The sequence below is a fragment of the Chenopodium album genome, chromosome 18 (assembly GCF_948465745.1).
Source record: "Chenopodium album chromosome 18, dcCheAlbu1.1, whole genome shotgun sequence".
Lineage (NCBI taxonomy): Eukaryota > Viridiplantae > Streptophyta > Magnoliopsida > Caryophyllales > Amaranthaceae > Chenopodium > Chenopodium album.
Genome location: NC_137851.1, coordinates 10,523,927 through 10,549,302, shown reverse-complemented (window position 1 = coordinate 10,549,302; position 25,376 = coordinate 10,523,927). Strand labels below are relative to the sequence as shown.

Genomic DNA, 25,376 nt, shown 5'->3' with positions numbered 1-25,376 from the left:
ATAATCGAAAGTTGAGATTATTAAAGATAAATTAACTAAATTTTGGATTATATATATCAATTTTTCTTACATGTTTTTTTAAAGGAAAATGCCTCCAGTAGCTACTTTGAGTTTAGTTAGATAAACAAGAAAATACTCTAGGTTGTTCCACAATATATTTACCAATTACTCTAGGTATAATTTGAGAAGTTGAGAGGGACAATTTTCTTTAGTTATGTTTTAAGCAGGTCTGATACATACGTCGTTCATCTCATTTCTTCGTTGAGGATTTCTCTGAGGGATACATTGGCAATATATAGCATGTTGAGGGCAAGAATTTAACTTAAATAATTACCGAACTAGTTGCGTTGTTTGCAATTTTATACTTCGTATGAAATTGTCATTGTAGGACAACTTGACAAGGATTCTTTAATTAAATATTTTGTGGTGAAGCGGAGAGTTTAAATGGAGAGATAACTAACCCTATGTGTTTTAACAAAGTAAAATACATTGTGTTTTAGCAAATAACTAGTATAGTGCCCGTGCGATGCACGGTTTATAAATCATATTATTAATCACGCAGTAAAAAAAATTAAAAAAAAATCAAAAAATCAAAATTCAAAAATAAAAAATAAAAAAAATCAAAAATCAATTAGTAATAAAGGGTTCATTTTCACTAACAATTTAATTATTAAAATTTTGTTTAGTCACAGTAATGACTGATACAAAACTTACGAAATTTGATTTGAATAATATTTTATGTCATTTGCATTTGTTTTATTTTATTCGGTTTTTTTTATATATAATATTGTTTTATTAATTAAAAAATAAATGAATAATGCTCCATACAACTATATAAGAGAAATAGACAAATTCATTTCCTATCCTCCGTCAGGAAAAACTAAATTTTTTCTTATCATATCATCCGCTTCAATAGATATATAATCTAATATTTGTTTTACCCGCCGCAGTCACCAAATCTATAGATACAATAATAAACTTATATCTTACACATTATATATAAATTTTTGGCATATTTTTGGCTAGGAACATATTTATCAACTTTTTGTAATAAATTATTTGAAATCAATCAAAATGAATAAAATATATTTTGAGTTCTATCAATATTATTAATATAATAGAAACTAACCAAAACTATGCAACAAAATATATCAAGTCTTTGTTAGAGATAATAGTACAAATATAAGACAAAAAAATTAATATTGATGACTTGTTTGTCTTATAATATAATGTATTATTTGAGTGAGGTAAATTAGAATATTCTAATTAACAACATTACTATTTATAGAACATCATAAAATTATTGCCAATAATTGTTATATATTTAGTATAGCACCCGTGCAAATGTGCAATGTACAATTTTATTTTGAATCAAAATATTACTCACTCCGTCCTTTTATTAAAGCTCACTATTCCTTTTTTGGCAAATCAAAATTAAAATCCCATTATTAGAATCTTTTTCTTTTTAATAAATGGTTTTTATAACCTCATTCTCCTAATTTAATCCCCAAATTATCCTTAGTTTTTGCTGATTTTTTTTTTGTGCTAAATATTTTTGGCATTTATTAATCTACCAACATATGTTCTCTCTCCTCATTCTTCTTCTTCTTCTTTCTTGATACCTCTTCTTCGTTTTGACATTTAATTTATTAACCTTTTTTTTTATATTCTCTCACTTGTTATTTAATGCACTTGATATACTTTGATACTTAAAATCACATGGTTTAAGAAATCTACAAAAACCTTAATTCCCGTGAAAGATGAGAAATGATACTCTAATAAAAGGACGGAGGGAGTATTTTTTTTCTCAAAATTCTTAAAACTAATGGCATTGTCAATATATGAATATTACAGTTTTAAACACGAGTAGTTGTTGTAAAACCTTTTAGTCCTATATATATTTTCCTATCAAATATCTAATTTAACTTGCACTCTTCTCGTTTAGATTGGTTTTTGCTTCAATTTTTCTTATGTAAAAAAAAAAAAGGAAAATGTCATTATAAGAGACATTGTACGGAAAATGAAAGGATAATTAAAGTTAAATTTATATTCAAGTTTCTAAATTTTTTCTTAAAGCAACATTTCAGCTTAATATTCAGTATTTGTCGAGTAAAACAACCGATAAACGTAATTATAACACTATTTTGTATTATACCTTTATTGACTCCATAATTGATCTCAAACTAAAGTCTATCAGTATTTTTGTTTAATTTTCAGTAGAAAAACAATATTAGGCTTTCAATATACGGAATATATTGTTTCCTTATGCCACTTAAATCATATTTATTCAAATTATTTATTTGTAACTTGATGACATTGGTAAATCATATATGAAGTAGATATTGGAAAGATATTATGAGTTATTTGTAGTATTAGAGTAAGTAAAGATACATAGTTACACTATAAAATTTATTGAGTAACATTTAAGAATTACAATACACAAAGTATAATTTATTGCTAAAAATAAAATACAAACTTTTGTTAGGAAATCATGAAGATCTTATGCATGTATAGAACTTGATTTTTATTGATAGATTTAAGTTTGAAGTTTAACAAAAAAAAAATTATGCTTGAATAAGTAAATAATAATTATTAGAAATATTTATATAAATAAGACAAGGAAATGAGGAGTGACATTTGTCAGTCTCACGTTAAGACGCTTGTCTTTTAGTATAGTATATAGAAATTACGGAATGTGACATTTGTGATTTGAATTGCAGAAAACAGAATACACCAAAGAGGTAATGATAAATTTGTTACAAAGGTAATGATAAATTTGTTATAATATTTTTTTACTAAAAATATCAACCTTTTATAATTTTTACTATAGAGAATTAAATTATTTAAATATATTAATGATTAAAGTAGTGCATTGTCAAATCCATTGATCAACATTTTTCATTTAATTTGAAACAAAATGACTACAATATTGAGCAACATGCTGGACTTATTTAACATGGGCCCAGCCTTTAAAAGTATGGGTTTATGTTAGATTTTTCAGCTTGAATTTGGGGAAATTTTTCTTAGGTATTGGTCATCATTTCAGCTCTAAAAATGTATTTCAAGACTTCTTTAGGTTAGGGATGGCAACGGGTCGGACTCGGAGCGAATTATGCTAAATCTGACTCCGACCCGACAGGAAGTCGGAGGCTAAATCAGACTCCAACTCCGACATCCGACTCCGAGACTCCGACTCCGACTTCATTATCCGACCTCCGACTCCGATCCGACCCGACCCGACTCCGAGTTTTTTTTCGTTATTCAATATACTTTGAGAAATTGGGCTATTTGGGCCTTTACAACCCACATCCAATGCCACCATGACCCACACAAAAATCCACTATCTATTGGAGTCGGAGTCGGATAATCCGTAGAGTCGGACATTTATCGGAGTCGGATTTTTTTCTCGGATTTTTTGTAGGATCCGACTCCGACCCTCCTTCGACTCGAAGTCGGATTATTTTAACGGAGTCGAACTCGGATTACTTTTTTCTCGGATTCGGAGCGGATTTTTTTACCTCGGATCGAGGCGGAGTAGGGTCGGATCCGGACTGGATTGCCATCCCTACTTTAGGCTTTAAGCTTTTTGGCCCAAAAATATCATTTTTTGTTTGTTTGTTTGTTTGTTTGTGTGAAGTTATATGTCCCTTTATTGGTTCTCTTTTTTCTCCTTTCACTTGACTAAAATTATTCACCATATTATTCCAATGACTATTATAATGTGATAGAATATAGGATTAATATTCTAGATATTCTGTTATAGTAGGATATATTTTGCATATATTCTGTAATTATCTCTTGAGATTTCCTAACAAGATTAGGTCTCATACTTGTAACCCTATATATATTGATTAATGGAATACACTCCAATCTGAGGAGTTTCACAAAATCTAACATGGTATCACAACTTCAGGTTACGATCTAGCTTCCGCAATTTTCCTTTTTTTTAAATTTTAAGCCGGCATCCCTGCCTTCTTTGTTTACCAATTCTCACGACAATTTCTCCTTTTCCTTAGTGCACCTGACTTCTTTTCCCTTCATTAATTGATCTGCTTAATCAATTAATTCCTTGTTCCTCAATCTTGTTTTTAATTTAATTCTGGTGTACCTACTTTCTTGCTACGAATATGGGCAAAGATAGCGACGCTTCATCTTCCTCTTTCGAATATCACCCAGCCTTAGGGGTTAATAACATCAAGAATGTTATCCCTCTTATTCTTGATCGTGAGAAAGTCCAATATTCTAATTGGGTTGAACTGTTTGAGTGTCACGCACACGCCTTTAATGTTCTCGATCATATTGACTCTAAAACACCTAAACCGAAAGATTTATCGGATGACATGTGAAAACGACTCGACTCTGTTGTCAAGAACTAGATTTATGGTACTATCTCAACAGATTTGCTTGAAACGGTTCTATGTAAAGGGGATACGGCTCAGCAAATTTGGGACAAATTGAAGGCAATTTTTCAAGATAACAAAACTACTAGAGCCGTCTATCTTGATTTGTGGACTAGGCTTGTCCCAAATTATTATTCATGCTGATTTGTGGACTTCTCCCATTCGTAGTGATAAAGGTCATAAATACTATTTAGTGTTATTGGTTGATTATACTCATTATGTGTGGACAATTCCTCTTGTTTACAAGTCTCAAGCCTTTCAAACCTTTCTAAACTTTCGACAATATGTGCTTACTCAATTTGAACGTCCTATTAAGTCATTTCAAAGTGATCATGGTCGCGAATTTGATAATAACCCGTTCAAACTCTTTTGTGTCAAAAATGCATTGGTTTTCCGATTCTCTTGTCCACACACATCCACTCAAAATGACAAAGTCGAACGCATGATTCGTACGATTAACAATATTAAACGTACTCTCTTATTTCATGCCTTTCTCCCACCTTCATTTTGGAGTCATACCCTTGAAACGGCCACTTACTTGTTGAACCTATTACCTACAAAAACTCTCAACAATATTACTCCTGCTCAAGCTTTATTTGGCATTGTCCCATCCTACACTCACCTTCGAGTTTTTGGGTATCTATGTTTTCCTAACCTTCCTGCTACGGCCAAACGCAAACTAGCACCCCGATCACACCTTGTGTTTTCCTTGGCTATCCTTCCGAACATAGGGGCTATAAGTCCTTAGATCTTTCTACCAATAAAATCATAATCTCGCGTCACGTAATTTTTTATGAGCAAACTCTTCCACATCGAAATATAACTCACTTTCGAAGCTCAGATTATAATTTTTTGGAAAGTATTGATCCATCCCCTTTATTTCAGTAGCAAAATATTTTACACATACCCCATTCAAACCTTAGGTAACCCACACCGCAAGGCAACTGCGGCCCAACACATTCTCCCGCACCTAACCTGCGGTCCCCCTTTCATGAGGTTAGCCCAGCGACAACTGGGATTCCTGCGGCCCAAGTAGAAGCTGAGCAGGAACCGGCCCAACCAAGCCCAACGACCGCTGGTTTGCCTGCGGCCCAAGAAAAAACTCGGCCCACCCCCAACACTCCCCACTCTCCTCCATCCACTACTAGCCCAAATACATACACTCCACCTCCTTTAAGAGGCCTCACGCCCATAACTGCTACCAGACCCATTCCAAACTCCCCCTAAATGCAAACTAGAGCTAAGCATGGGATTTATTTACCCAACCCCAAGTATGGCTTAGTTACCTCCCAAACCGACACCAACATGACCCGTTCTCCCTTACCTAAAAATCACAGACAAGCTCTTTCTGACCCTAATTGGAATGCAGCGATGCGTGATGAATATAGTGCTTTAATTGAAACGGGGACATGGGATTTGGTTCCTAGGCCAATGGGGGTGAATATTGTGTATGTGGTTATTCCGACATAAATTGAATGCTAATGGTGATCTTGAAATACACAAAGCACGTCTAGTTTGTGATGGCGGGTCTTAGGTTGAAGGTGTTGACTGTGATGAAACTTTTAGCCCGGTTGTTAAGCTGGCTACTATTCGAACAGTGTTGAGTTTGGCTATGGCTCGTAAGTGGTCTATTCGCCAACTTGATGTAAAAAATGTCTTTTTTACATGGTGATTTGAATGAATGTGTTTATATGCATCAACCTCCTAGGTTTGTTGATAAAAGATTTCCAGGCTATGTTTGCAGACTTCGCAAGGCTCTATATGGCCTCAAACAAGCTCCGAGAGTTTGGTACCAGCGATTTGCTAACTATCTTTTGCAGATGGGGTTTGTCATTGTTAAAATGGACAATTCTTTATTCATTTTCCGACATGGGAAAGATATGGCATATTTACTGCTATATGTTGATGATATTGTGTTGGTTACATCCTCAGATAAACTATGAGAGAGCATTATTTCTCACTTACGGAAAGGGTTTCGATGACTAACTTAGGTCCTCTGAATTATTTTTTGGGCATTGCTGTTACTTGTACTCCTTCATACTTGTTTATGTCACAACAAAAATATGCACAGGAAATTATTGATGAGCGTGCAGGTATGAGCAGTTGTAAACCTGCACAAACTTAGTTGATACTCAATCCAAACTCAGTGCAGACGCTGGACCTAAGTTTCATGATCCAACACTCTATCGCAGTCTTGCAGGTGCATTACAGTACCTCACTTTTACTCGTCCTGATATAGCTTATGCAATTCAGCAGGGTTGTCTATTTATGCATGATCCCAGAGAGGCTCATTATGATGCATTGAAACGGATTCTGCGATACATTTAGGGTACCATTGATCATGGGTTACATTTATATCCTTCAGCTCCTAAAAACTTGATTACTTATACTGACGCAGATTGGGGCGGGTGTCCTGACACTCGACGCTCCACTTCCGACTACTGTTGTTTTTTGGGTGACAATCTTATTTCTTGGTCGTCTAAGTGTCAGCATACTCTCTCTAAATCAAGTGCAGAGGCGTCGCAAATGTTGTTTCTGAGGCTTGTTAGCTCCGTAATCTTCTTATAGAGCTACATTGTCCTCTCTGGCAGGCCACTCTTGTTTATTATGATAATGTCAGTGCAATTTATTTATTTCATAATCCCGTACAACACCAATGCACCAAGCACGTCGAAATGGACATTCATTTCATTCGAGAAAAGGTGGCGTTAGGGCATGTACGGGTCTTACACGTTCCTTCACGGTATCAGTTTGCAGACATTTTCACGAAAATCCTACCTCGACAACTATTTGTGGATTTTAGATCCAGTCTTAGCGTACGTCCTCCTCCCGCTACGACTGTGGGGGTGTGATAGAATATAGGATTAATATTCTAGATATTTTGTTATAGTAGGATATATTTTGTATATATTCTGTAATTATCTTTTGAGATTTACTAACAAGATTAGGTCTCATACTTGTAACCTTATATATATTGATTAATGGAATACAGTCCAATCTGAGGAGTTTCACAAAATCTAACATAATGGATTTCAACAAATGTCTCAAACGGATCCCAAAAGTAAACTACAAGTATAAAGTCTTTGTTAAAATCAAAAGTTTTGAGTGAAGAAAATTTTGGAGCAATGGCATCCAATGCATGTAAACCACTTTCATGAAGTGTTTTCGTTTAATTTTCATTTTCTGTTAATTCTTTTTTTTTTTTTAACTTGTTTATTATGTTCACTCTACATTTTTTTCACACTCCTTTTTATGTATGAAATGTATCTATAGTACTACACAATCAAGTAAAACACATATAGAAGATACAGGTGTCAAAAGCACACCCAATTTTAATCTGAGGCGAAATCAACTTGAAAAATATTTAGTTTAGATTTTAACTTGCATGGATACATTAATTTAGCATAGCTCAAGTTTAAAAACAGACCTGACCCGACCCAATCTGGACACTCGATTGTTCATGGACATATATCTATAGTTCAAAAAAATTGTACGTGCATTTTAAAAATTGAAAGCAAAGCTGAAATGTCACCTGAGAAGATGAAATAAACTTTTGAAGTACCCAAAGTTTAAAATTTGACTACGTACTCGTGATTATTTAAAATCACATGCAAATAAGAACAGTCAATTTATGAAAGTAAATGAAAGAGTTTAAAAGCCTCTCTCCAAAAGAGTAAACATGCGAGTCAGCACATGGCTTATGCTTTGCTTATACAGTTATACATCACATTCACATTTACATTTACATTTATTTACATACCACCCAATACCTTTTTTTAAATACCCTTTTTATAAATACTTTAATAGTACGAATAATAAATAAATATTACCTCCGATATTTATTATTTACAACTTTGAAATATTTTATGTCTTGTAAATAATACCCCAAACCTGCAAATACGTGTAATAAAAATCAGAGGTAGTACATGAATAAATTAAATACTTCTTTTTTTTTTTTTTTTTTTTTGAAACATATATAAAAACTTCTACGTACGAAGTAAATTGAATAAATAAATTTAAAAAGACTTGATTTGATTTTTAAATATTTAAAAGAGAATCAACGGCTGAGATATGATGAAATCAAAATTCCAACAAATAAATTTACCTTGATTTCGATGATGTCAATTAGAGACAGAGACACTGCATTGCATGCGGTCCCAATTTTACTGTTACATTAAGCAAAGTAATTAATTTTTAATTACAAAAAAATAATAAGAGTCCAAAAAATATAGATTTATTGTCGATTTTTGTGTCTTTTAGTGATCTTTTTGAAGATTTTCATATTTTTACAAGTAACTGACAAAAGTGGTCGTTTCCTTTTCATTATTTCAACGAGAAGAAGTGGGAGGATCTGTCTTGCCTTACGTACTCTTTGTGTTTGGGATTTCTATTCTATCGTATGATCTATCGTATCCGTATCAAGATGGATTATACGAAGTACGTAAATAATTTATTGTACTCGTAGTATAATTGGTTACTTGTATAGTCGTATGTGGTATAATCAAAATTATTCTTAACTCGATTGAAATTCAATTATAAATAAAGTAAATATAAATAAGTGAAAATTAGGTGAATACAACATAAATTTAAATTACTTCGGTATAATATGGTGGTATATTTAGACACTAGCCTACCTTCGGTACCATATACCTAGAGTTTTGTGCGTTTTTTTTCAATGTTCCTTTAATAAGAATATGTCTTGTTCTATGATTTAATGTGTATCCGATGTATGATGATACGAATATATGTTTAAATACAATTAGTAGATTTTTAATTTAAAAATAAATTAAATTCATATTATATTTAAGTTTACTTTTTATTAACAAAATTATACAAAACATTTACGAAGTACACAAGATTTTAATTTGAAAACCTACACAACCCAAGTTTAAAATTGATTTATATTAAGACGAGTTTCGTACAATTAAACTCAAGTTTAAACTTGTGTTAACCTCAAGAAAACCTTTATTAATGAATCATATCGAATTGACTCTAATCAAACAACACTAGTACACATTCTTTACACTTCAATTAAATCAATAAGCAAAATATGCTCAAATACTTCGTATGTTTCAATAAATTCTTTTGTTCATTCATTTAAAGAACAATCAAACTTAAATTATTGCCACAATCAATAAGCCAACCATGCTTAGTACATTAATTAACCTTAAATTTTCTTGTGAAATAACAAACCCTAATAGTAAAAACTCGAAACAAAGCATGCACCACCCTTGACAAATAATTGAGTGGACAGATTACAAATAAGATTCGTCGTATGGACAAATGTTCGGATCATCTAGTAACAAAGTTATTACTTCGTATAACTTAATCAAAATATTCAAATTCTACGTATTGGACTCGACTCAAATCCGAATTAGTCAAAATCCGAATTAGTCAAAATTAAACCCTTCCACGGCACATCGTAAAGAATCAAATGAGTTACTCGAATAGGATAAAACCATAGTATAGTCCACTGCAAAAACAACCTGATACTACAAAAAATAAGCGGGGTGTTGCAGCCTCGTATCCGTTACACCTATTTTTCAAAATTCAAACAAATTTCTCTCTCCTCTAATCACATTTCCTGCACATTACTCCACAACTCCCCACTAAACTAAAACCCAAATACCCCACTTTCTTCCTTCTTCATTGTTTTATCCAAGATTTCAAACTTCCCTTTTTCTCTCACCTTTCTCTCTCCTCTGAACACTCTCTCAGTAATTGCACTACATTACAATTTGATTTAATTCTCATTGGCTCAGTTTCTGCCTCCTCTGTTTTCTTCCTTTAACAACCTCTAATTCTCTCTTCATTACAACATTTCCTATTTTTCTCTCTCTTCAAAATCTTCACTTTCTTCTTCCTCTTCAAATTTACAAAAAAGGGTTCTTTTCAAACTAAAAATTCACCCATCAAATCTTTACTTCTCTGTTCACAAAAAAATCCCCTGTTTTTTTTTACTCTGTTTACTCTAAATGGGTGCTTCTGGAAAATGGGTTAAAACCCTTATTGGGTTCAAAAAACCAGACAAAGATGATCATTCCCATGTAAATTTTACAAATTTCCCAGAATTTTATTGATTATTTTCATTTGTTTGATGAAAAAAAGTTCTGATTTTTGAGATTTTTTTTCAATTACTTTTGTAGGAAAAAGCAGGTAAAGGGAAGAAATGGAAGTTATGGAGAAGTCCATCAGGAGATTTGAATACATGGAAAGGTTTCAAAGGTCGTCATAAGACAACAGCTTCAGAGGGTTCGGATTCTCCGTGTCGAAACGATGCGTTTAATGCTGCTGTTGCTACTGTTGTTAGAGCTCCTCCTAAGGATTTTCGTGTTGTTAGGAAAGAATGGGCTGCTATTCGTATTCAAACTGCTTTCCGTGCTTTTTTGGTAATTTTATTTCTTACTCGTCATTGTAATTTATTATATCAGATGCGTTATGATTTAGTTGTCGCGTTACTAGTTCAAATTACGCAGTCAAGGCGTCAATGACATGAGAATAATTTAGTCATATGAAATAAATTCAAAATTATTGTATTTTTATTCCATGGTACAAAGTGGTTTTTACTCTTAGTAGAAATGTTCAGAAGAGTGGCATTTTGTTCCTAAATTACATTCCTACTTCTCTCTATTATACGAGGAATAAATGTTAGGAGTAGGAATGTAATTTAGGGACGGAGTGAGTAGTGTTAAATGCACATTTATTCATGTTGTGCTAAGCATATTACAGTAATGTAAACTCATATTCAGGTTGGATGTGTTTGAATTTAAACTTGTACAGTGTTTTAAGAGAAAAGGATTTTAATGACTAATTGTGAAATTAATTCTTGATTATTATTATTATTATACAGTATGCTGAATATAAGAAGCAAGGTTAGCTAGATTTTAGGAGATGCAGTTTTTTAACTGGTTTGGTTGTGATAAAATTTGACCAAAAAATTTTCATTAGGCAAGAAGGGCTTTGAAGGCATTGAAGGGAATTGTGAGGCTGCAAGCTCTAGTTCGAGGGCGGCAGGTCCGTAAACAAGCTGCCGTGACACTGAGGTGTATGCAGGCATTGGTTCGGGTTCAGGCACGAGTTAGAGCTCGGCGTGTGAGGATGTCAATTGAAGGACAAGCTGTACAACAATTGATTGATGAACGACGTACCAAAACTGAACTCTTGATACAAGCTGAGGTTAAAACCAATAAGTTTTTGATCCAAACTAAAAATTATTCTTGGGTTTGAACTTTTCTGATTTGCATTTTTTGAAAATTTTGTAGGAAGGATGGTGCGATAGTAAAGGAACATTGGATGAAGTGAAAACAAAGTTGCAAATGAGGCAAGAAGGAGCATTCAAAAGAGAAAGAGCACTTGCTTATGCTCTTGCTCAAAAGGTATTGATCTACTAGTCTTTTCGACTTGCATTACTAATGCTAATATATCGCGATTTATTGTGTATACTGACAGAATGTATCTGAATTTGTTCAGCAATTGAGGTCATCACCCTTTTCAGGGTTTAAAACAACCTTTTCAACCCCTTCCCTTAAGGGTTATGAAATCGACAAGAGTAGCTGGAGTTGGTTAGAGCGTTGGATGGCAGCAAAACCATGGGAAAACAGACTGATAATGGAAGAAGTTAATAGTACAGTATCTGAGGTGAAAACCCCACCTCCGAAAGCCTTTGTGAATCCCTTTAAAGAAACTTGCCCGAAATCTTCTGAACTTCAGTGCCAAGTTAAGGTCAGAAAGAACAATATGACAACAAGAATATCCGCTAAACCACCCATAATGGCTCAAGGAACGCGGTCATCATCTAGCCCAAGTTCAGAATTTCCTTATGATGAGAGCTCGGCTTCCTCCTCTATGTGCACCTCTACAACTCCAATTTCGGGGAATGAGGAGAGTGGTGGGAATAATAGTAATTGCAGTAGGCCGAGCTACATGAATCTCACTGAATCGACTAAGGCTAAGAGGAGAACTCAAAGGGCACAAATGCAGTCTATGGATGAGTTTCAGTTTGCAAAGAAACTTGCAGGGTTCTCAAATGGAGATTCTAAGAGTAGCGCGGGCTCTGATCCTCCTTCTGTGAACTTCTCTAGGCCGCTTAACTTGCCTACTAGTCGATTGGAGAAGAACTTGATGAGGCCAAGGGAAAGAGAGAACTACTTGTACAACTGAAGTAAAAGGGTTATTGCTTTCTCCTGTTTGTTAAGGCAACAGCTTGTTGTTTTTGTAAGTCTAAAAACTTGAAGAAGCAATTTAAGCTTTTGGTGTTATTTTGTTTCTGTGATCGAGTTATCTCCGTAGTGCAGATTGTAATTGGAGTATTCTTTTTGTTCTTACTTGCAATGTTGTAGAAAGTCATGAATGTTGTAATGTAAAATTAAGTAATTTTGCACTTTATTGCAGTAAATGTATCTGTAATGTTTTTCAGTATCAGTTTAGCCACTAATTGCATTTCTGAATTACAAATGATCAACCTTCGAATATGGTTCTAGTAGCTTACACTTTTCGTTTGATCACTCGAAGCTTGACTCCATGCTTGTAGTTTAGAATGATGCCATAGTCCAGCTCTATAGGTGTCTCCATCTTGGGGGAGTGTTGAAATACATAATGGCGGTATAGGTGGATGATCGAGAGCTTTATTTCTTGCATAGCGAATTTCTGCCCAATGCAAGCCCTTGGACCGATTCCAAAGGGTATGTGAGCATATGGATGCCTATTCTTCTCCTCTTTGCCATCCTGATCGAATCTTTCTGGCTTAAACTTCTCTGGTTCTGGAAAGTTCTTCGGATCCTTGGCTAGCACACCGGGTGCCAACCACACCCATGTCCCCTGCTCCCCCAAATGATTGCAACAATTTATTTACTTGCTCAAATAATATGTACCAAAATGATTAATGACAGTTCCAAAATTCTTACCTTAGGGAGCATATAACCTCCTATCTCAACTGGTGCAGCCGTTTCTCTTGCAATCAAAGGCGAAACTGTGTAAAATCTCATGGATTCCTTGATTACCTGCCAACAAAATGCTATTATTATAAACATTCCTACAAAAATAAAATTCTGTTAAAAATGTATTAACAGAACACCACCTAGGACTTACCTGATCTAGATAAGGAAACTTATGCTGAAGATCATGAGCCGAGGGCACCTGATCACGCGGTCCAAACCCATTAATCTCTTGAACCAACTTCTTCTCCACTTCAGGGTGTCCAGAAACAAGATACACAATAGAAGACAATGTAAAGGCGGTTGTGGCTGACCCAGCTAAGAGGTGCTCATAAGCAAGTGCACTGATATAATCTGAGGTGAACAAATTTCTTGATACTTTCTTAGAGTACCTAGCACTTAATATGAGGGACAAGAAGTCCTTCAAATCTCTCTTCTCCTCATTGTCTCGCTTCATAACAATTTCATTAAGCCGGCTACTCAAATTTTTATTATTCCTTTCGACTTTCCAGTCCATAGTTCCCGGTATCCTCTTAAGAACCTGCCTAAATGGCTCCTGTAAGAATGGGATTAACAGGCCTAATATGATCGAAAGTGATCCAGAGAGGTCCATTTTGAGTGTGGTTGTGGAATATATATGTTGGTTGATGAAATCCGAGACTTCAGAATTTTTAGGTTGATCATTTGTTGAGTTTGGCTTAGAGAGGCCAAAGTTGATGCCAAATGCTGCTTGTCCAATAATGTCAGTGGCTAACCTGAGGGAAATATTAGAGAACAGTACGTCTTCGTTGTCGTTGTCGTTGTCGTTGTCGTTGTCATTGCCTTGTTTGAGAGGATGGAAATTGAGGTTTTGGGTTGCTGATTCTATGGAGGATTGCATGGTTGGTAGTAAACTGGCTAGATGAGATGGTTGGTACATTGAGATTATTGTGTTCCTCATTGTTGACCACCTTGTATCCCTGAAAATTATGGAATTTTTGTAATTTGGCTTTATAAAATTAAAAGTTGCAAAGTAAATATAAATCATATAATAGGTGACACTTTAAAGGGACATTCCTACAAAGAGCAAGTATTTTTGGTCTCTTGGAGAGTAAAAAGACAAAGAGAAATGTACCATATTGCCATTTTTGTAACATTACCCAAAAAAGTAATTGGAATAATACCTACTCTATTTCAATGCATGAAGTTATTGTGGATTAAAAGATTTCGAAAATGACACTATCATTAGTAGAACAATGTAAAAGTCTAAAGATGTATCATTGATATGGTATCTAGTTTTTTGTATACAAATTCGAAAACCAAAATCATTCTAAAAGTACACGTATTAACTTTCTCAAAGACATTTTTTTGCCAATATATTTTTCTTATGCTAAGAGTTTTATCATTAATGTTGAATAAAGGAATTCATAATGAAAATTTTTATTTATTTTATTAAATTTGAAAATATACATTAATTTGTAACGGGTAAGAAGTATACCATTTCAAAATGTAACTACTTTTTTGTTTAGGGAAAATGTAACAACTTCATATGGGCATAGGTTGGGCCAAAAATCCATGCACCATGTTGCGCTAATCATGCCTTGAGAAGACACATCCCTATGTCCCTTAAATGAACCTTATTACCTTAGGGATTTGTATTTGGCCACTAACTAATTGAATTTAAATGACAACAAATTTGGCCAAAATTTAATAAAATTAAATGCCAAAGTTTAAGAGAGTGAGGGATAACTCAAGTGGTTAGAGCTTTCTTCCCAATTCCAGTCGATCCTGGGATCGATTATTCTCGCCCATCCCTTGTGGCTCTCTAAACACCGAAAAAAAATGCCAAGCTCTAGACTTGAGAGTATAAACATTACCTGGTGAAGAATAGGCCCTTTTGGTGAAGGGGTGAAGCAGAAATAGGTGAAGGAATGCTTCTGTTAGGAATATATTTGAACTTCCTTATTCCAACTTCTCTGCATAACTCTGCATCTGCTATAATTACTAGTGGTTGTCTTCCCAAATGAAATCTACATTTTCATCACTATTCAAATTTAGGCACTAATAAATATTTTCAGATCAAAAACAATTTCATACATATAGTTTTTTTTTTTTTTTTTTTGACAGGAATTTCATACATATAGTTAACATGCCATCATATAACCAAAACAGAAGCTAAAGAAGAGAAAGAAGCAAACCAAACCTGTAAATAGGGCCATAAAGCTTAGCTAAGGCGGCGAAAACGTCTGGACCATACTTAGCCATCAAAGGAAGATGACCTACCAAAGGGTAAGGTGGAGGACCAGGCACCCTTCTAACCTTCCAATATGGTGCATACAAATAGTAAATCACTAACACACTTCCTACTAATATTGTCACTAAACTTAAGGGCATTAACATGGGTGCCCTTAAAATGGAGGACACCCCTAAATCAACTACTAATAACAGCTTACTTAGAGCTTGATACATAGTGATTAGTAATATTAGTGAAGGTTTAGTGAAGAGAAGAAATGGTGGTAGTAAAGAAGCATAAGCACACAAATAAAGTGGTAAGACTTTCTATTTAAAGACATTGATTAAATGTGTAACATATATTTTCTATGTTTGTCGGTATCGGTTATAATAATCATTGTAGTTTTGACACTACTTAGTGGTGTATAGGTAGTGTCATGTTTTCGTTTGATGCTGTTTATTTAGAGGAAATTAAAGGTGAGAATCGATGGATTTCTAAGAGGAGTCCAATAAGGTATGTTTATGTAATTGATTGAAAATATTCAAGGTGACATAACCTAGTATTTGTTACATTTGAAAAGAAACACTTCATAACGAACGAGCTAGTTTATATAAAAAAAAATCCCCACTAAAAAGTTTTATTTATAATTGGATGTGGAGGTTACTTAGATGATGCAATGACATACTGCCATACTTGTAGTAAAGTGGTACACATTATCAAATCCACGTGTAAAGTATATATATATATATATATATATATATATATATATATATATGTATATATATATATATATATGTACACACACATATATATATATTATGTGAAAGTCGTGGACTTTATCTATAAAACTGCTTGTTGACGAAACTTATTATTTAAGGTCGGGTGTGGAGACTACTCCCATAGCGTATTCGCTATAGATTTATGTTTATTGTATTCATATTATATAAACTCTATATATTTTTCAGACGCTTATATATATCCGAGTATATAATAGAAGATTGATACTTATAGGTCATGGCCACATCTAAAGAAAATCGAGAGAGGATGTTACCTTCATTAGTTAGTGGTGAGAGGCCAATAACATGACCAATATGTTGGCAAAAGAAGGGGCAGACCAGGGTCACTAGACGCACTAGGATTGGATGGATTTAAAAGCATATCTTTAGTCAAAGTATTTAATTTTAGAGGAATATGATTAGAATATCAATGGCATATGCACACATTATGCGTATGTGATTTCTGTTAGACACATCATTATTTCTTTCATGATGAAAACACTCATACAAGCTTTAATTAGCTTTACAACTCTATAGTAAAATTTATATTGTTTGGTTGTATAGGAAAATTTTAAGGGAAAAGAAGGGAGGGTGAAGAGGGGAGGAGAAATGAAAAGAGAAAAAGCATTGTAATTTATTTCCGTCTTAAAAAAAAATGAACATATTCACCAAGAAAGTACTTGAAGGATGTTTATATTAGGACTTGTAATTTCTTAAGCAAGAAAATTGCCTGATTTGCATCTCATTAAAATCAAATTTATCTTATGACCAAGAAATTTTGAAAGATGTTGAAGACAAGGTGATGTTAGCTTGTGTAGAAGATTTCCAGATGCTTGAATCAAAATATGCCCAAATTAAAAAGAGAAGTTACTAAGTTGCTCTTATCCCATACTTTTAAGAAAGACTAGTTATGAGTTAAGTGAGTTGATGCTTATGACATTATAAGAGGCAAAATTTTGAGTTCTTTGAAAGTTTCAGATACTGTTTCTTGGTTGTATGGTTGTTAATTGAGTTGCAGACATGATAACCTTAAGAGGAAAAGATTGATTTGTAATGATCAGGCAAATCCGAAGAGCTTGTGTAGTTTATGGCTTGTGACTCAGAACAGAATCCCGGCTACAGATTGATTGACGTGATGGAATGTTCCGATGATATTCTTTGCTGCTTATTTGTTCAGCATGACAGTATTCAGCTGAGCCCTAGCAGAAAGCGTTAAATTAATGGCTTACACCAGGCTTAGAGTTATAGTAATATGCAACTGGTTGGGATTTTTGGACAAAGAGATACAGAGCTATCTGAACTGCTTGGAGCTCTGACAAAAGCAAAATCTATCTGATGTTCTTCGAAGATAATGTCATCTACTGTATTTAGTTGCAGAGGAAGGAAAGATGTTTATTACGAGTAAGAAATGCAAAACTAGTGAAACATTGTACAAGGAAGCTGTCTTTAGAGAGGCGAGTATAAGATGATCGACTTGATTCTGTGAGATAAATGTTGTTCTTAACTCTTGTTAGTCCATGCTACAGCTATCGTTTCTGGATTTTATAGTTAGTTGCAGCTTGTCTGCTATTATCGTTATATTAAGACTGCAGAAATTGGCTTTGCCTCTCCTGTTGTTAATTCAGTACAGACCTTGCTGCGGTGAATACAGTTGTGATTGAGGTGTTCAAAACTGAGCTTGGTTGCCTTCAGTTACAAGAATCCACAGATGCAGCTAGAAATACCTAGGAAAATTCTATGTTACGAACATCTCTTTTATCTTCAGTGAATCTGCTCCCAGATGGTCATGTATATTATGTGGACTACGAGTATCAGATATTTACATTCCCAAATGAAAGGCTTATATTTACATAATTTCAGTCCCTAAATCCATTGTGACTGCTACTCTTGAGTTCCTAGAAACCCAAAACTAGGAAGGAAAAAGTAAAGAAAACCAGGCAATCCTTACATTAGAAAAGTTAGATTAAGTTAAATGACAGCTGCGATACAGTATTGGTTTACAACTGAATCCAAAAATTAATTACAGAGTACATGTCTAAAAATAGGCAACTTTTACAACTATTATAGTGTTTTTACATTGTAACAAAAATGACAGTACTTGCACCATATATGTAAACCCAATACAGATTTATCAGCAAAAGATATATTAATCTCCTAGTTGACTAGTTCCAACAGATAATCATTATAAACTCAGTTTCTTGATCGAAATCAATTCTTCTCAAATCACGCTACCCTTTATCATAAGATTGCCCTGCAAAAAAAAAAAAAAAAAAAAAAAAAAAAAAAAAAAAAAACAGTGAATTATATTACTGCAAAATAAATCACAAATGTCTTACTTGATTAGCAAGACAATCCTAAAGAATACAAGAAACAAACTCTCAACCGTCAATTACAGCCCCTTTGCATCCTCCTGCCACCTTTCTGCATTACAAATCAAACATATCATAAGAAATGAATATCTAGTAAACTAATACATTTAACAAACCAACATACAGAAACAAGCTTATCCTGCGATAACATACCAACCACAAGGGGCAGAAGTAAAGCAATCGAGGCAAGGAGCCATTACAATACAATCAAAGAAAATCACTCAGGTTTTGATCTTAAAAAACCCATTTGATCAATTAAGTCTTGTAGATCCTCACCCCAATTTGAAGGATCTGGCACCAGGTCCTCTACTGGTACATCCACCTCTTGTTCATCGCCAACATAACCTTCCCCCTCGCCTAACAAGTCCTCACTCAGTAGCTCTTCCCAGCTAATCTCACCAACATTTCCCAAATTTGCACCAACTGATGAGGGAATTGGATCAGGTTCCAATATTGGCTCCTTAACATCACTGCTTGACTCATCATCCAATGCAGCTGAGAACAAAGTCTGGATTTCTGATTCAACAGATGCCAACCCTTCAGTAGCTTCGACTGCAGCTGATAGCACTTCTTCTTGCAAGCTCTCTGCGCTTGGACTAGCTGTTAACCTCCTTTTCCTTCCAATCTCAATGCCTTCAAACACTCTACCCTGCTCATTATGTTGCATCAAGTTCTGTACAAAAGCTGGGTTTGTAAGGGCTTTGGCTAAAAATGTCATCATCTGTTGCTGCTTTCTCTCAGTAGACTGAAGTCGAGACTCCATAGTGCGGATTTGCTCCCTAGAGACTTGCTGCTGCTGTCGTAGTTTCACAATTTCAGCCATCAACACATTACGATCTCTCCTTAGTCGTTCCATCTCACCATCCAACCCATAGTGACCTATCTCAACACAAGCTCCTCCTTGGTGTTGAATATTTTGTCCAACATTTCTCCTCCTCTTGATGTTCCTTAACAAATGCTTTTGCCCTCCTAGAAAACCTTCATTTGCAAATTCCCAGCGATCAGGATCAACCTTTCTGAAACCCTGAAATATTTGAAATTAACAACTGGTAAGCTACTGGACTTTAAAGATAAACATTATTTAAGGGCTTAAGGCAGCTATCTCGATTGAGAAAGTGTATGATGATATCCGCAATTCATCAGTCTCACAGACATGATCACTAAACCACTAGCCATCCATGTGTGTGAGATTGATCAATCTCGAATATTAACATAGACTTCCTTGGCTCGACCATATCACACCAGCAATGACATCAGAGAAGTCTCAACTTTTAATCATCTTGAATATATCACACCAACAATGACACCAGAGAAGTTCCAAGCAATCTTCAGTGCAATGATTCCATCAGACCTTCATATCCTAGAAGAATGATCAAAACCAATAGTAACAACTTGAAACCGATCAAGGAGCTAAATTTGCAGTCACATGAAAGCAAATATTAAAGATAAATCAAGGGTAATTATCAAAGTTGAAAGGCTTTTTTGGCAGCAAAAACCAACTCAGCCACAGAATCTCAGAAAATATCTCCTTTGTAATGGTCAACTCTGAAGCATATTACTAACAAACAGGTAGCACGCAACACTTCAACCCTACATGTATCAGCAAAATAAGCATTAATCATGTTGAGAATGTCGCATTTCTCACAATATACTCATCAAAATGAGCAATTCTGAAATTCTGACTGTACCTATATCAATTACTCAATCCCTCATAATGTGAAGAAAAAATAAAATAACTTTCAAGTTCCATTCATCCAAAAACCCAGCTAATAGAAGTTCACATAAACATTTCAACAAACACATGACACCCACAAATCATATGCCCAAACCCTGAATCAAATTACAAATGTTTCAGCCAAAAAATATATTAATCGAATAACACATAATTTCATACAAGCATTTCAACAAACAAATGATACCCAAATCAATCACCCAAACCCTAAATCAAACAACAAAAGTGTCATCCAAATATTAAATAAAACCCAGATCAAGTAACACAGAATGTCACACAAGCATTTCAACAAATACATGATACTGATGATACCCAAATCAATTACACAAACCCTAAATCAAAAAATCAAACAAACATTTCAACAAACACTTAGTATGCAAACAAACAAAACCCCAAAAAACAAAGAAAATCTTACATAAGTATTCAGCTGACGAATAAAGCTGGAAAAATTGTTATGCTTGAAAAACTTAGGCAAAAGCAAAGTAGAAAACTTGATAGAATCCCAAACAATGAAGCTATTACGAGCTTTACTCCAAGAAACAATAGTATCCGTTGAAGGGTCTTCCACCATATCAAAAGTCTTGATCAAAAATGGAGGTGGGCCCATTTCATGGAGCCCTTCCATGGGTCTAGCAGAGAAGCTTGATACTGATGAAGACGATGAAATTGATGATCCTGTACCCGCGTTATAGGGGATAGTTACTTCCTCTTCCTTAACAATCACATTTTCCATTTTCTAGCTGAAAAACAGAGCAATCCCTAATTCTGAAAATTGGGGAAAATTAAGGGGTTCTAATCTTAATTGAAGATGGATTAATTCTGGGTTTTGGGGTTTAATTGTAGTTTGATAGTTGGAAGATAATTTAATGGCGGGAGAAAGATGGGATGTGGGGTTGAAGAAGGTTCTAGATTGAGGAGAGAGAAAGAAAACAGGGGAATTATGAAGGATCTAAGAATTTCTCTACTTCTCTTGGAACTTTCTTATTCACTGTTTTTTGAAATTATTGTTTTTTTTTTTTGGGAAATTTTGACAAAATTAAAAGATAATTATGGAGATATAGCCAAGTGTAAAGTAGTGGGGTTAGATTTTGATTTTTTTATTATATCTTTGTGAAGTTCTGGAAAGTTCTGAAATTTATGAGAAGTTGACAACTGGGTTCAGGCATTATTTTAAACCGTTGGATCATTGTCCGGTTTGCCCCCACTCCTTTTTTTAAGACCTTTGAAATTGACAGTAAAAAGACCCGTTTGGTAGGTGATATCAGTAATACTCCGTATTATTTACACACAATTTTTATTCCCTTCGTTCCTAATTACGGAGTAACTAATACAATCAAACTTAGTGTACATGTTAATGCACTAATTTGAATTTAAATTCATATGAAGTATAATTTAATATTAATTAAAAATATATAACTGTTAATATTAGAGGTGATCAAAGGATGGGTTCGGGCCGGGTAGAATCAACCCATATGCTCGAGCCAGGTCGGGCTTTTCGGGCAGTGTCAAGCTAGTTTGATTAGCTCTAATTAAACTTCGTCAAAAAAAAAAAAAAAGATATCCACATTCATCCAGGAACATATTGAGCTTTTAGATCTGGTAAGGTTTGATTGCAAGTGTTGCAGGCCTTTCTTTATTTTGAAATCACCTCTCCAAAAAAAAAAAAAATTGTAGGCAACATAGTGATTATGGGTTGTAATTGGTGGGAAAATGAGTTGATAACTAACTGTCCCTTCTAATGGAAACATTGAGGAAATTTTTATGTGTCTCAATGTAAGGCACAATTATTCAAATTTTATTATCTACTTATGAAGTGATGAGTACTACTGCCGTGTCAAACCTGCAATTGCAAATTTGCAATTCATGTGTCAAGTAATGGCGTAAAAATTCCCAACGTTTAAGAGCGGAATACCACATTTCTTTCTTTGCATATGTTGGGCCTTGGAGGCCCATAATTTACTGGATTCAGGCCTTTTAAGATCACTAGAAGTACAGTATTAGGCAACTTAGGATGGATCAGCTCCTAGACTGAACCCATCTGATAAGATCATGCTCCTAACATTAATTGGGGCAAGGCCCAGATAGTTCATTCGCCCGAAAACAATTTGGCTCCTAACTCAGCTCATTTTCTGAAGTATGAACCACTATTATTGGCCAAATACTTGTTCTCTTCGATTCAGTTCAGTTTAGTACTTAGTCCAGTTTCAATTAGTTCAATTCAGTTTTCAATTTCCTTCTCTCATAAACAATTTATTTTAGCTCTATTCAGTTCAACTCCAATCAGTTCAGTTCAGCTCAATTCAGTAAATCGGAACAGGCCCTAAATTTGTTCCCGATGCATAAATTTAACCAAAAAAATTGGTGAAAGTAGTATAATTTTAAAGTAGGTTTGAAACAAATAAATAACTTAAAATTGATGGTTCATAGGAAGTATTAAAAAAAAAAATTAAACCATAACTTTTTTATAATCAATGCATAAAGTTTAATTTAAAAAATGATAATTTAGAAATATACATTATTGTAATTGTGGCTAATCCAATAAATACATAACTCCGTTATAATTTATTTGCAATAAATAATTTTCTTTCCTTTGTTTAATTATCATTTCTTTGTATTTATTTTCTCATTACATACAATTTTAGTTATTTTTTCTCTTTCTATTATCACTCACGAACAAATTTTATTTAGATTTTGATAAATATTTCATATAAAATATCACATCATTGTAAATAATTTAAAACAGAGGTAATATAAGTGTATAACTTTTTGTTTTGCATAAATATATTGATTAAATACAAAAGTCAAAATATCGATACATAACCTACCACCTTACGTCACAAACGTCCATATTGGAGTGAAAGGTCGTCCAAAATAACTGCACCTTAGACACGTATTACGTATTATTGGGTTGGCACTTTTGTTGAGAACAAGTTAAGGAAAGACATGCTTAGTTGAAAAAGGTAGAAAGTGCCTTAGATATTTAGGTTTATGTCTTCTTGATGGGGTTGTAGTACAAGTAACATTATTTAGTTGGCAATTAATAAAGTATATATGCCACTTCCAAACAGGTCAAAAAAAGATGGGATTTAGCTGCCATAACAAACAGTTAAAACATTCTCCATTGTTGAGCAATAAGAAGTGCCCCATATGATATCATGTACTACATTCACTAATCTGTCAGACATCCATTTTTATACAAGTTAGATCGACACCCGAGTTATTTCTCTATCTCCTAAACTCGAATTTCACTTCTCCGTCTTACATCTATTTCATCGCTTAATTGCTTACTTTCTATGATTCCACACTAATATATGATCATGAAGCCATCTCTTTGATGGCTATTAGATGATCATTATAAGTATAGTATTACATAGTAGCAGTTGTTTGTTCATTGGTCATTACAATTTCTCCCATTCGTAACTTTTTAAAGCTACATATGTTTGGGAGATTCAGAAAAAAGTTTACCAACATTGGTCATTACAATATGTTTGGTAACTAGCTTATTTGAGCAAAATTAGCTTTTTTGACCAATATTAGCTAACTCAAGGTGTTTGGTGGGAAGCTTATCTAAATAGCTTATTCCACTAAATAAGCTCCTTTTAAAAAGCTCCTTTTTCAATTAGCTTATTCAATATCTTACGGTGAAAAAATTACACTTATATCCTCATTTAAATTGAAATCCAACCACAACTACCTAACCTCACAATTAACTTATTGATCATTTCACATATTCAAACTTTAAGCAATCATGCTATTTACCAAATGCTTTTATTCAATCGGCTAATCAAATAAGTTAATCAAATTAATTAATACAATCAACAAGTCAAAATCAGCTAACACAATCAGTTTCAGCTTTTCACCAAATACGACGAATAACTAAATTGAATCATGGATCATGACTTAATAAGTGATGTTTAACACAAAACGCACTACTCTCAGCAATATATACAAACCTACATAATTCAATGTATTGTGTATTATTAGAATTGTATTTTATTCAAGTAATTGTACCTAAACTGAATATAAATGACAAAGGAAAAAAGAATTAATTAGGCGCATATGATGACGAAATTGAAAAGAACTAAAAGCATACAACGTTGAATATGCAAAAGCATCAACATAATAAAGAACAATAAAAAGGAAATAAATAGCTAGAAAAGATTATGATTTTGATTGCCCTTTCTTCTTAATTAACTAAACACAATGCAATAAACTCACGAAAGATGTCAAGTTGAAGTTGCATACATCATCGTTTCATATATGACCTCATCATTTTTCAATTCATACTCAAAACAACCACTCAATCACTAATTTGTCAACTTAATTATCTAATAAAAAAAAAACTAACCTAGCTAGCTACAAATTCATAATTCTTAATATATTATCTTAAATTTGGTTATGGATGATGTAGTTGGACTAATCAATTGCCTATGATCAATTTGGAAGTTGGGTAGTTATTATGACTTTTTTAATTGTTTGCTACATGCATCCCTTTTAATAATATAAAAATAGATACTCCCTCCGTCCCTAAAAGAATGACCTATTTGGATAGTTTTCACGGGTATTAAGAAACTTAAGTTGAAAGTACAAAAGTGTATGAAAAAGCTAATAAAAGTAACTTGAAAAGGAAAATTTACACGGGATTTGCAAAAAAGTAGAGAGAGAGTAATAAAAGTATATAAAAAAAAAGCAAAATTTACATTGAAAATCTAATTTTGCACAAATATTATTGTTAATTGAAGGGTATTTAAATGCAAATGGAATAAACATTTTGGGACTAAAATTTGGCCAAAAAGGCCGTTCTTTTAGGGACGGAGGAAGTATACTTCTTAAACGTTTGATATGAATTACTCCAATAACATCATTTTGAAGAAGTTTGGTATAGTATAAATTTTTTGGGAAATGATTTCGATATATGTTCTCGGACTCTTTTCTCATAACTAGGGTGACACGC

The 25,376-nt window shown here is 33.7% G+C and overlaps 3 protein-coding genes across 7 annotated transcripts; 1 reads left to right on the top strand and 2 right to left on the bottom strand.

Annotated features, from left to right (window-relative positions):
• The first annotated feature begins 10,113 nt into the window (after window positions 1-10,113).
• LOC145593057 (protein IQ-DOMAIN 6-like) lies at window positions 10,114-12,821 on the top strand. Its single transcript, XM_081649564.1, has 5 exons — window positions 10,114-10,447; window positions 10,547-10,789; window positions 11,349-11,576; window positions 11,663-11,776; window positions 11,871-12,821. The coding sequence occupies exons 1-5, from the start codon at window positions 10,376-10,378 to the stop codon at window positions 12,558-12,560; spliced, it is 1,347 nt and encodes a 448-aa protein (XP_081505690.1). The 5' UTR covers window positions 10,114-10,375; the 3' UTR covers window positions 12,561-12,821.
• Window positions 12,822-12,873: 52 nt separating this feature from the next.
• On the bottom strand, window positions 12,874-15,817 carry LOC145593056 (cytochrome P450 711A1-like). The gene is made up of 5 exons (XM_081649563.1): window positions 15,516-15,817; window positions 15,190-15,342; window positions 13,488-14,292; window positions 13,304-13,399; window positions 12,874-13,217 (listed from the first exon to the last, which is right to left on the bottom strand). Exons 1-5 carry the CDS (start codon window positions 15,779-15,781, stop codon window positions 12,885-12,887), a joined length of 1,653 nt encoding a protein of 550 aa, XP_081505689.1. The 5' UTR covers window positions 15,782-15,817; the 3' UTR covers window positions 12,874-12,884.
• Window positions 15,818-18,285: 2,468 nt separating this feature from the next.
• LOC145593054 (heat shock factor protein HSF30-like) lies at window positions 18,286-21,421 on the bottom strand. 5 transcript variants are annotated; one of them, XR_014102535.1, is made up of 4 exons: window positions 20,838-21,421; window positions 18,844-19,714; window positions 18,705-18,742; window positions 18,286-18,572 (listed from the first exon to the last, which is right to left on the bottom strand). XR_014102535.1 is itself a non-coding variant. In XM_081649561.1 (4 exons), the coding sequence occupies exons 1-3, from the start codon at window positions 21,153-21,155 to the stop codon at window positions 18,711-18,713; spliced, it is 1,098 nt and encodes a 365-aa protein (XP_081505687.1). In that variant the 5' UTR covers window positions 21,156-21,420; the 3' UTR covers window positions 18,288-18,572; window positions 18,705-18,710. The 5 variants fall into 5 exon arrangements, 3 of the variants coding, with proteins under 3 accessions (XP_081505687.1, XP_081505688.1, XP_081505686.1); XM_081649561.1 differs by having other exon boundaries at window positions 18,288-18,572; window positions 18,967-19,714; window positions 20,838-21,420; XM_081649562.1 differs by lacking the exon at window positions 18,705-18,742 and having other exon boundaries at window positions 18,289-18,572; window positions 18,967-19,714; window positions 20,838-21,418.
• Window positions 21,422-25,376: the final 3,955 nt, after the last annotated feature.

Excerpts from the sequence above, each read along its gene's own strand:
- LOC145593054 (XM_081649561.1), bottom strand. The coding sequence starts at position 21,155 with ATGGAAAATGTGATTGTTAAGGAAGAGGAAGTAACTATCCCCTATAAC. Across the intron at positions 19,715-20,837 it reads TTCGTCAGCTGAATACTTAT|GGTTTCAGAAAGGTTGATCC; the intron begins GTAAGATTTTCT and ends CAAATATTTCAG. Across the intron at positions 18,743-18,966 it reads GCCAGATCCTTCAAATTGGG|AAAGGTGGCAGGAGGATGCA; the intron begins GTGAGGATCTAC and ends TTTGTAATGCAG.
- LOC145593056 (XM_081649563.1), bottom strand. The coding sequence starts at position 15,781 with ATGTATCAAGCTCTAAGTAAGCTGTTATTAGTAGTTGATTTAGGGGTG. Across the intron at positions 15,343-15,515 it reads CTTTATGGCCCTATTTACAG|ATTTCATTTGGGAAGACAAC; the intron begins GTTTGGTTTGCT and ends ATGAAAATGTAG. Across the intron at positions 13,400-13,487 it reads AGTTTCCTTATCTAGATCAG|GTAATCAAGGAATCCATGAG; the intron begins GTAAGTCCTAGG and ends TTTTGTTGGCAG.
- LOC145593057 (XM_081649564.1), top strand. The coding sequence starts at position 10,376 with ATGGGTGCTTCTGGAAAATGGGTTAAAACCCTTATTGGGTTCAAAAAA. Across the intron at positions 10,790-11,348 it reads CTGCTTTCCGTGCTTTTTTG|GCAAGAAGGGCTTTGAAGGC; the intron begins GTAATTTTATTT and ends AATTTTCATTAG. Across the intron at positions 11,777-11,870 it reads CTTATGCTCTTGCTCAAAAG|CAATTGAGGTCATCACCCTT; the intron begins GTATTGATCTAC and ends GAATTTGTTCAG.